The sequence below is a fragment of the Pelophylax lessonae genome (genome assembly GCF_965119305.1).
Source record: "Pelophylax lessonae genome assembly, chromosome: 1".
NCBI lineage: Eukaryota > Metazoa > Chordata > Amphibia > Anura > Ranidae > Pelophylax > Pelophylax lessonae.
The window spans coordinates 435,816,670-435,829,136 of NC_138768.1; the positions used below are offsets into that span (position 1 = coordinate 435,816,670).

At 43.4% G+C, this 12,467-nt stretch overlaps 1 protein-coding gene across 1 annotated transcript in view; it reads right to left on the reverse strand.

Annotated features, from left to right (window-relative positions):
* Positions 1 to 12,467, reverse strand: part of POLR1E (RNA polymerase I subunit E) — an 88,460-nt gene that overhangs the window by 10,249 nt on the left and 65,744 nt on the right. Inside the window, exon 11 of the mRNA XM_082265268.1 lies at positions 7,409 to 7,540. Coding sequence (XP_082121394.1) covers positions 7,409 to 7,540 — 132 coding nt within the window. The remainder of the gene's footprint in view (positions 1 to 7,408; positions 7,541 to 12,467) is intronic.

Here is a 12,467-nt window from a genome sequence, read left to right on the forward strand (position 1 = left end):
AGACAGGAACAGCTGTGTAGGAGGCTTAAAACTGTGAGAAGGAGCCAAACTCTGCTACAAAAGGTGAGGGTTGTGGAAGACCGTTTTGAAGAAGCATTAATAAAATGAGCAATGCTGAGGACCATAGACAGCTGTCCACCAAGGAAGCAGATAAAAAAAAAACACCACACATCATGCCTTGAACATTGGAAGATGTCCAACAGCACCATCAGCACAGGACTGGTGGGACCCAGGTACACCCATCTACTGTCCAGAGAAGTCTGGCCAGAAGTGGTCTTCATGGTAGTATTGAGGAGTGTCAACAATGAACAAAAACATAGGAACTAGGGTGCAGAAAAATGGCAACAGGTGCTTTGGACTGATGAGTCAATATTTTAAATATTTGGCTGTTGCAGAAGGCAGTTTTTTCACTGAAGGGCTGGGGAGTGGTATAATAATAATACATGTCTGCAGGCAACAGTGAAGCATGGTGGAGGTTCCTTGCAAGCCTGGAGTTGCATTTCTGCAAATAAAACTGGAGATTTACTCAGGATTAAGGAGGTTCTCAATAATGAGAAATACAGGCACATACTTATTCATTATGCCATAGCATCAGGGAGGTGTGTGATTGGCCTCAAATGTATTCTACAGCAGGACAATAAACCCAAATACAGCCAATGTCATTAAGAACCTTCAGTGTAAAGAACAATAAATCAGGGAAGTGATGGTTTGGCCCCAACACAGACATCAAGTCTCCCGCGACTTGCCGAAGTTTCTCGCCTTCGGCCAGTGGCTCACGGATACCCGCAATCGCTGTGCAATCTCCTAGGTACCGTGGGAGACTAAGGATGTCTGCTGAGTCAGTGACAGAACCCCTGCTTCCTGTATAGTTCTGGCTCTGTCACAGGCACAGTGATATGAAATGCACTCTGCCTGTGACAGGAGCCATACAGGAAGCAGTGGCTCTGCTCCCTACTGCAGCCGCTGCTTCCTCCAGCAGTACCTGCTTGACCAGCATTACCCACCAGCAGCACCAGCAGTAATGTGCATTAGCACGTGTAAATTGTTGCAATATGTTTTTTAATAACTAGTTGTGTTTTGTCATAATATGTCATGTTCCTTGTTCATACATGTATGAATAAGGACATGACATTTTCTGGCTTGCTTAAGTCATATGTACTAGGGGTGCAACTATCCCCCAGTACAGAACTGTAAATATCCCAGCATGTGTAGGGTTTCTGACTCCTACCGCCATGATCACTTCAAATCACTGAAGTGTTCACGGTGGTTAGAGCGTTCCTTTAATATCTTTCAGAAGAAGTAAACCTCTGTATACTTATTGCATTTCATTTGATCATCCTCTAGTTGTGTTAAATTAGTAGGGGGGGGGGGGGGGCGGCGGCGCAGAGTGCTACCTCCCTGAAATTCGCTTTTGCAGGTTGGGATGCCTGCCAACAGAAGAACCCTGATCTCAATATTGAGTCTGTCTGGGATTACACAAAGATGTTTGTAACAACCTACCTACAGAGTTCCTTCAAAAAAAATAAACTTTATGCAAGTGTACCTAGAACTGATGCTGTTTTGAAGTCAAAGGGTGGTCACACCAAATACGGATTTAGATTTCTCTTTTTTTCCATTTACTAGTCATTTTTTTAAATTGATAAAAATAAAACCATTAACAGTTCTAAAAGCATTCTTAATTTATAGTGTTTTTTTTTTTTTTTTTTACACATGCCTAAAACGTTTGCACAATAGTGTACCTCTATAGAGATTACATTATCCTTATTGCAGTGAAGATTTGTTTAATGCTGCTATGGGCAACTGCTTTAGGAGCACATACCTTTAGGCACACAATCCACGAAAAATGCGAAGATATGAAAATTTCAACAGGATGATTGTAAAAAAAATAAAAAGGCTTTTTGACTTTTTTCTTGGTGTACAAAACAGGACACAAGACTAATTGGGGTATACACATACAGACTAAATTAAAAGAACTTACAGCAGGTTGAACAAGAAAAAAAAACAACTGACAGATTCCAGCATCCACACAAGCGCTGTGGATATGGGAATCTCCCCCCACTGCGCTATTGTGTCCTGACAGCAGGGAGTGCTCTCCATCAAAATACACAGATCAGCACTGCAGCTATTGGCTACATGCACTGATCAAATGACCAGCTTCTGTTGAACAGGGAGGGTTACACATGGACTTTAATTCTGTCAGCGTCAGCTGAAAATTAACAAGTGTATACCCCGCTTTAGTCCTTACCATGGGTTACAGGCAGATATCTTCAGGTAACTAGGCACTGTTAAACAAAAAAAAAAAAAAATGGGCAGGGACATCCCCTCTATACAGTGCATTGAAAAAATATTCATACCCCTTCAAATTTTCAAAATTTTGTCATGTTACAACCAAAACGTAAACGTTGGGATAGACAAACCCAAAGTGGCACATAATTGCGAAGTGGAAGGAAAATGATAAATGGTTTAAAACATTTTTAACAAATAAATATCTGAAAATTGTGGCGTGCATTTGTATTCAGCTCCCTTTACTCTGATGCCACTAACTAAAATCTAGTGGACCCAATTGCCTTCATAAGTCAACCAATTCGTAAATAGAGTATCCCTGTGTGTAATTTAATCTTAGTAAAAATACAGCTGTTATTTCTGTGAGGTGTGTTAGAGAACCTTACTGAACAAACAGCATCATGAAGGCCAGGGAACACACCAGGCAAGTCAGGGGTAAAGTTGTGGATAAGTTTAAAGTAGGGTTAGGTTATAAAAAAAAAAAAAAAATATCCCAAGCTTTGAACATCTAACGGAGCACAGTTCAATTAATCATATAAAAATAGAAAGAGTATGGCACAACCGCAAACCAACCAAGACATAGCTGTCCACCTAACCTAACAGGCTGGGCAAGGAAAGCATTAATCAGAGAAGCAGCCAAGAGGCCCATGGTAACTCTGGAGGAGCTGCAGAGAGCCACAGCTCAGGTGGGAGAATCTGTCTACAGGACAACTTTGCACTCTACAAATCTGGCCTTTATGGAAGTGGCAAGAAAAAAAAGCCATTGTTAAAAGAAAGCCATAAGAAGTCCAGTTTGCAGTTAGACGCCATGTGGGGGGTCACGGCAAACATGTGGAAGAAGGTGCTCTGGCCTAAAAGAAAAAACACTGTTTGACAGGAAACTAACACTGGACATCACCCTGTAAAACATGGTAGTGGCAGCATCATTTTGTGGGGATGTTTTTCTCCAGCAGAGACAGGGAAGCTGGTCAGAGTTAACGGGAAGATGGATGGAGACAAATACCTGGCAATCTTAGAAGAAAGCCTGTTAGAATCTGCAAAAGACTTGAGACTGGGGTTTAGGTTCACCTTCCAGCAGGACAACGACCCTAAACATACAGCCAGAGCTACAATGGAATGGTTTAGATCAAAGCATATTCATCTGTTAGAATGGCCCAGTCAAAGTTCAGACCTAAATCCAATTGAGAATCTGTGGCAAGACTTGAAAATTGCTGTTCATAGACGCTCTCCAGCCAATCTGAGAGAGCTTGAGCTATTTTGCAAAGAAGAATGGTAAAAAATGTCACTCTGTAGATGTGCAAAGCTGACAGAGAAATACCCCAAAATACATGCAGCTGTAATTGCAGCCAAAAGTGGTTCTACAAAGTATTGACTCCAAGGGGGCTGAATAAAAAATGCACTTCAGATATTTGTAAAAAAACAAAAAAAAACAAAGGTGAAAACCATTTATCATGTTTGTGTTGGTTTATCACATAATATCCCAATAAAATACATTTACGTTTTTGGTTATAACATGACAAAATGTGGAAAATTTCAAAGGGTATGAATACTTTCTCAAGGCACTGTAACCCCTCTACCAGCAGCTAACCTCACTTTTGTAGCAAACAATGCAAAGATCATAAGGAACAGAAGGGAGGGATCTGAGCCCTGTACTGTACCTTCAAGAAAAAAATAAATACATTTTACAGGAAAGTCAAAAAATCTAATTTTCTGAATCATACAGTCCCAAAGCAGTCTGAGGGCAATACATGAAACCAATGCCAACAGGTCCATGTAACAATGGGTTAGGGAGGGCTCTACAGCTCAGAGCAGCATGAATTGCCTTACAACTGAAAAATTGGCATCAGAGTCAAACAAAAAGGAATGGCCACTGAGAGAAACTTGAACAGTGTGTTGTCACATTCAAATATTTGAAAGGAAACTGCTTGAGGATTTACACAAGCTTGTCAGATAGAAAGCAGAACAAAAATCCTGCTCAGAGTGTATTATGAACAAAAACACCCTAGGAAGAAAAGAGGCCCTGGTCTCAAAACCACATTGTCCCTAATAAAGCCAAGAAAAGGCTCTGTACCTGGGAAGACCTCAGGATTGGCACACAGAAGCAATAGCGATCAGAAGGCAAGGATGTGAGTAAACCTAGGGAAAGAAAATTACAAGGTTGAGACCTCACAGAATTACTGGGATTTGTTCCTTGGGAGTACAGCCTGTGAAGGCAACCTAGGTTTTTGTACCATATCCAAATTCAAAGGTAGATTTTATGAGAAGTCTGGTCCTGAGTATTGGGATTATAGTTTGGGATGAACTGAAGGTACAGAATCACCACAGCATTCACTGTGAAGGCTTTTGGAATCAGACTTGAGATTAAGCAACATAGTACATGACTGAACCTGGGTCAGGGAGGGCCATGTCTGACATCCCCTACCTGCAACAGAGGTTCTAAACAAGTGGAAGTCTGCCTACCAAGTGTTCACACCAGAACAGGCATGGCAGTCAGAACTGGAGGGAGAATTAACCCCCCCCCCCCCAGGGCAAAAGCAAATCCAGTTCCTTTATAATGGGAGAGATCAGATTTTTCCCAGATTATTCCCAGAAGTTTTCTGTCTGCCGCATTTCAGCACCTGGCACTGCCTATTGGGTGGAATGATCTCCTACCCAACAGCCATAAAATACACTGCTCAAAAAAAGGAACACTTTAAAAACACATCAGAGCTCCATGGGGAAAAATATCCTGCTGGATATCAATACTGATATCAACTGGGTAATGTTAGGAATCAAAGGATGCCACATCATTTGGAAATTAAAATTATCAACCTACAGAGAGCTGAACTCAAAGACACCCCAAAAATCAAAGTGAAAAAATGATGCAGCAGGCTAGTCCATTTTGCTAAAATTTCATTGCAGCAACTCAAAATGGTACTCAGTAGTTTGTATGGCCCCCAAATGCTTGTATGCATGCCTGACAACATCGGGGCATGCTCCTAATGAGACGACGTATGGTGTCCTATGGTATTTCCTCCCAGATCTGGACCATGGCATCACTGAGCTCCTGAACAGACTGAGGTGCAACCTGGTGGTGTCAGTTGGACCAAAACATAATGTCCCAGAGGTGTTCTATTGGATTGAGGTCAGGCAAGCATGGGTGCCATTTAATGGTATCAATTCCTTCATCCTCCAGGAACTGGCTGAATACTCTTGCCACATGAGGCCGGGCATTGTCGTGCACCAGGAAGAACCCAGGACCCACTGCACCAGCATAGGGTCCGACAATGAGTCCAAAGATTTAATCCCAATACCTAATGACAGTCAGGGTGCCCTTGTCTAGCCTGTAGAGGTCTGTGCGTTCCTTCATGGATATGCCTCCCCACACTATCATTGACCCACCACCTAACCGGTAATACTGAACAATGTTACTTCTGGTGTTCAATGGCAAATGCTAATCGAGCTTCACAGTACCGGGAAGTGAGCACAGGGCCCACTAGAGGACGTTGGGCTCTCAGGCCGCCCTCCTGAAGTCTGTTTCTGACTATTTGGTCAGAGACATTCACACCAGTGACCTGCCTGAGGTAATTTTGTAGGGCTCTGCCAGTGCTCATCCTGTTCCTCCTTGCACAAAGGAGCAGAGATACTGGTCCTACTGATGGGTTAAGGACCTTCTTTGACCCTGTCCAGCTCTCCTAGAATCTCCTCCATGCTCTTGAGACTGTGGTAGGAGACACAGAAAACCCTTTGGCAATGGCACATATTGATGTGCCATCCTGGAGGAGTTGGACTGCCTGTGCAAACTCTATAGGGTCCAGGTATCGCCTCACGCTACCAGTAACGACACTGACCCCAGTCAAATGCAAAACTAGTGACAAACAGTCAGAAGAGAGGAGTAGGGGAAAACATTTCAGTGGACTCCATCTATAAAACCATTCTGTTTTGGAGGTAGTATAATTGTTGCCCATCTAGTGGACCTGTCTGTCAATTTCATTAACCCCCAAAGTAGCTGAATCTGATTAACAACCCCCTCTGCTACTTACCTTACCAAATCAATATCCCAGGGGTTTAATTGACTTGATGCTATATTCTAGATAAAAAGTGTTCCTTTAATTTTTTTGAGCAGTGTAGTTCCACCCAGATGTTGAGGATGGAGGAAGAAGCACAGGAGCATTTGTTCAGGTAAGGAACTACTGAAAACTGCTATTACATAAATAAGTATGCTTGTTGGACAAAAGTATATTTTTCCTCACATTCCACTTTGCTGCATAGAAAACAATAAACCAGTCATATCAGTCTCTGCACAGGAGGAGCTTATACTCTAATGCTCCACCACAGTCACAGAATGGAATTCTGGAAGAGAGTGTGTTAACAGAGGAGCTTTTTTAATACTTTATATCTTTGTGTCTGTCAGGAGGATTAGTTTGTTTTCCCATACTGTATTAGGAAAGTAAATAATTCGATTGGTGGTCATGAAACACAGTGAGATGTGTATTTAGAAAAAAAAAAACAGGGCAGAAGGTGGAAGTATGGTGAGTAGATTTTCTTAACAAAATACAAAACAGAAATTGCACTTTTATAAACGCCTCAGATAAGGAAAAAGGCAGATTTTGCTGACTAGGGTCATATTAGCTTCAGATTTTTGCATTTTACATTGTGCTGCACGTATGGCACTGAAGAATAGGACCAGGCATTATAATTTAAAGTACAGAAATTGCTGGCCGTTCATGTTTAGCCTGCATACTAGTTTTATACTTTACCTGCCTAAACATTGTGAAAGATACAGGCAGCGGGAGGCAAACAACCGAAAATTCACACAATATCAAAGCATGAAAACCCCACAAAATCAGATAGCAAAGATGGATTACCAAGGTGTATAACACAAAGTTTGCCTCGTCCTCAACATCAAAATTCTTCAAGAGTCAAATACTGCAGGTATACTGCATTGAGAGGCAAATTTAAAAAGCTTTTAAAAACTTGAATTAAACTTTTATTAGGACATTTTCTTTAAACTCTCTGGCACAACTAATTAATTGCTGAAAAACGAATGGCTGATGTAAGGTTAGAATATAGGTTTTCTCAAATGGACAGTGTAAAGTTTTTACACTTTTAATATGCAATCTATGCAGTTATTAGACACCATTACCTGTTTTCTGTTAGTCTCAAGTCCATCTGTAAACACGTCAGATCCACCTGAAAATCAGAGATGTGCAATGCCAAGGCTATGACATAGGCCACAATTTTAGATTTCATTGTCCCAGATATAGAATTCTGAACCCTGGAGGAAATGAGAACAAGCTGTTAGATAGCCCAGGACAAATAAATTATTCACCACATTTTATGATTAATACATGCGCCTCCAGGCACTCCAGCTCACGCAAGAAAGGCTTCTTCAAAGCACAGTCACTTTAGAAGGTGTACATGGATTGCTGCAAACCATACCAGTGTATAAATCTCAATAAGGAAACCCTGCCAGTCTCCATGAATTTTACTAGGAAACTGACAAAAGCTCTCCATGTGTAATGAGCAGTTTTGAGCTGTCAGTATTACACTGTAGACACATCATGTCATACTGTTGTACCACAAAGGATCCTTGCACACATGTCAATAAAAGGGATTTTTTACTTACCTAAAATCTTTCTCTGATGTTCATTGATGGACACAGCTCATGATATTCATAAACATTGGGTTATAACACCCCCTACAGGAGTAGGACACTACGCAGAAAATAATTCTGGCTACACCCATGGGCAGTCCCAGGGGGCATATCCCCTCTTTCTGCTATAGGCACTCAGTTTTTTTTTTTACATGCAGTGTCAGGAGAATTATAACTCCACAGAGGGGTGGGTGCTGTGTCCTTCAATCAACATCAGAGAAATTGATATTTCAGTAAGTCAAAAATACCATTTTATCTTTCATTCATTGAAGGACACAGCTTCTGATATGCATAACCATTGGGACATCCCAAAGCAGTGTAAGGGCTCTTTCACACGGGCGGTCCGATCAGATCCGCCTGTCAGTTTTTTAGGCGGATCTGATCGGATCCTCCATGCAGCTCTATGGGGCAGCGGGTGTCAGCGGAGACACCTCCGCTGACACCCGCTGCAATCCGCATCCGATCCTGTGCTGAAATCTGGACGGATGGAAACCCTATTTTTCCATCCGTTCAGTAATTGGAGCGGAGCGGATCTGATGAGAGCGGACAAGCGGTCCACTCTCCTCCGATCCCCCATAGAGGGCAGCGGGTGCTGAGACACCTCCCTCTCCGCTCTGCAAGCGGAGACGGAGCTGTCATCCGCCCGGCTCAGCGGGGATCGCGGATCGATCCCCGCTGAGCAACACGGATCCGCCTACGGAGGCGGACCGTGTGAAAGAGCCCTTAAACATGAGGGGTGGGAACAAAAAAAAAAAAAAAAGAATTCCCAAGGCTAAACATTAGCCAACCAGTCAACAGGAGATCAACCAAGCAACTGGAGCCCATCTGAAAAAACAAAAAAAAAAAAAAACAAAACAAATGCACCTTCAGAGAGGATCAGGTTCTCTAAAAAAAAAGCAGCATACAAAACCTTGCTGCCAAAAGAAGCATCTGCAGATGCCAAACACATCCACTTTATAAAACTTTGTAAAAATGTTCACCGACGACCAGGTGGCCGCCCTGCAAACCTGCGTCACTGACGCCTGATGACAAAGCCCAGGAGGCACTAATCGCCCAATTAGAGTGCGCTTTGACAGGGAAAGGAGGAACCTGACCCCTGATGAAATAGGCCTGAACCACCGTCTGTCTGATCCATCTGGAAATGGTCGCAGAAGAAGCGGACAACCCTTTGAGGTCCATCCATGAGCAAAAAGAGAGAGTCTGACTTCCTGAAAGACTCTGTAGATGCCAGGTACAGCCTAATTGCCCAGACCACAGCCAAGGCACGCAAGGCAATTTCCTTTTAATGTTTAGGCCTGGGACACAGAGAATCACACAATGTCTTTATTCAAATGAAAAATCAGAGACAACCTTTGGAAGGAACGACGGAAAGGGGTGAAGAAACCTTATCCCTGTGAATCACCAGGGAAGGTGAACGATAGAATGCAGCCAGTTCCGACACCCTGCGTGCAAAGGTAATAGCCACTAAAAAGGCCACCTTCTTGGACAGGGTAAGCAGGGGAATCTCCTAAATGTTTTCAAATGGAGGCTTCTGTAGAGCAGAAAGCACCAAATTAAAATCCCAAGGCGGCAACTGAGCCCCCACTGGAGGAACCAAATGGTGGACACCCTGAAGAAAGGTATGCACCAGGGAGTGTGTGGCCAAAGGTTGTTGGAAGAAGACCATCAAAGCTGACACCTGGCCCTTGATGGTACTCGAGGCCAATTTCTGTTCAACCCCCGTTGAAGGAAGGTCAAGATATGAGCCAAGTAGAAATCGCAAGAGACTCACACCACGCAATGTACGTCTTCCACATACGATGGTAGATCTTCCTAGAGGTAGATTTCCTAGCTTTCAACAGTGTAGGAATCACCGACTCAGATAAACCCCTATCCTTCAGCACCTGGCGTTCAACAGCCAAGGCGTCAAAGCCAGCGACTGTAAAGCAGGATGGAAGATTGGTCCTTGGGCAGCAGATTCTCCCTGAGAGGAAGCTGCCAAGGAACATTGGCGTATCAAGCGTGGCGAGGCCAGTCCAGAGCCACTAAGATGAGCGGAAATTCCTTCTGCCTCGATCCTGTGTAGAAGTCTGGGCAGAAGCTTGAGAGGAGGGAAGGCGTAAATCAGATGATACTGACCCCACGGGGGCCAGAGGGGCCTGCGTCCACTACAAGAACCCTTGACTGAGCCACAAACCTCTGGATCTTTCTGTTGAGCCGAGACGAACCGTTCTGCCCACCTTAGAATGCCCGCTACCTCCAGAGCCATCAGGACACTTCTTGTGCCCCCTTGGTGATTGACATAAGCCACAGCCGTGGAATTGTCCAATTGATTGCGCACTGGACAACCCTACAAACACACAGGCTACAACAAAAAGGCGGCCCAAACGGCACCAGGAGGCTTACAGGGACCCAGGAGGGAGACCAGACCTCAAGGACAGATTCAGGCAGAACAGAGGGCCCTGGCAGGAACCCACCCCACCAGGTACAATTCCCCCCCCTCCCCGCACTCCCAAAGTCCCCATCACCAATTAGTGCTCTGCCCATCCCAGGAAAGTGGCAAGACCACCCAAACAGTCCCAGCGTGGAGGGGTAGAATGAGGGACTTGGCAATGGGGGTGCCTTCAAAACAAAGTAGTTGACCGCACTCAGGTTTAAGATGAAAACATGGAAGTGTTTATGCCTCACCACAGGTAACAAACTTGACAATACATCACAGGAACAAGTACATTGATTGACGCGTTTCACGATAATGTTGATCGCTTACTCATATCATAACCACTGTGGGGGGATGACTGCGGTAAGAAGGGGAACCCGGGTGTCCGACTGTCCTGAAGAGGGGCCCACATCCACCCCAAAACCCTCCAGGGGGAGAACAGCTCCTCACCATACGAGGAACCAGACGAGCACTGCTCCAGACAGAACCCCTCTCCATCGAATTGGGGGGCTGTCAGCCAGGATGAATGCTGCGACTCAGGCCAAGACCTGGTTGTATGCGTTCTCGCGAGGCGTTTAACTTGCAGGCCAGCCCTTGTCCAGTGGGTCTATGTTGCGGCCGACCTAGCGCAAAAGAGGTCTGCGCACGCTCACTGGCCAAACTTGGATGACCACCGGATCTAGATTATCCAGCCAGTTGCCCTTTCCGGCAGATGATTGCAGATCTCACATGAAAAATCCAGGAGTAAAAAAAAAACAAAAAAAAAAACAAAAAAAAAAATCTAAAAAGAAAAAATTGCCAGGACCAAAGATCCCAGCAAGGAACTAGGTCCTTACTCCTGACTAGGCATATAGTGGCTATAGCAGAGAGAGGGAGTATACCTCTTGGGACTGCCCATGGGTGTAGCCAGAATTCTTTTCTGCCTAGTTTCCTACTCCTGTAGGGGGCAGTATAAAACAATGGTTATGAAGACCAGGAGCTGTGTTCGTCGAACTAAAGAAAACTGGATTTTTGTCTTACCGTAAAATCCTTTTCTCTGAGGTTCAATGATGGACACAGCTTAAAGTCCTCAGACCATTGGGCTTTATGCTCTCTCTTAACCACTTGCCTACAGTGCACTTTCACCCCCTTCCTGCCCAGACCGATTTTCAGCTTTCAGCACTCTCACACTTTGACTGAGAATTACTCAGTCATGCAACACTGTACCCATACAAAAATTGTGTCCTTTTTTTCACACAAATAGAGCTTTCTTTTGATGGTATTTGATCAATACTGGGTTTTTTATTTTTTGTGCTATAAATAAAAAAAGACTGAAAATATCGTGAAAAAACGCATTTTTCTTTGTTTCTGTCATAAAATTTTGCAAATTAGTCATTTTTCTTCACAAATTTTGGCCAAAATTTACACTGCTACTTATCTTTGGTAAAAAAAACCCAAATAAGTGTATATTATTTGGTCTTTGTGAAAGTTATAGAGTCCACAAGTTATGGTGCTATTCATTGAAAATTGATCACACTTGATCACACCTGATGTACTGAAGGCCTATCTCATTTCTTGAGACACTAAAAGGTCAGGAAAGTACAAATACCCCCCAAATGACCCCTTTTTGGAAAGTAGACATTCCAATGTATTTAATAAGGGGCATGATGAGTTTTTTGAAGTTGTCATTTTTTCCCACAATGCTTTGCAAAATGAAGATTTATTTTTTTTTTTTTTTTTACAAATTGCCGTATTAACAGGTTATTTCTCTCACACAGCACATGTATACTTGCAACTACACCCCAAAACACATTCTACTACTCCGCCTGAGTATGGCGATACCACATGTGTGAGACTTTTTCACAGCCTGGCCACATACAGAGTCCTAACATCCGAGTAGCAGCGTCCGGCATTCTAGGAGCACAAATTACACATATAATTTCCTGACAACCTATCGCACTTTTGAAGGCCCTGGAGCACCAGGACAATGGAAACCCCCATAAAATGACCCCATTTTGGAAAGCAAACAGCCCAACGTATAATTTTTGAGGCATAATGAGTCTTTTGAATATGTCATTTTTTTCCACAAGTTTTTGGAAAATGTGGAAAGAAAATGAACACATTTTTTTTACACAAAGCTGTCCATTTATGCAA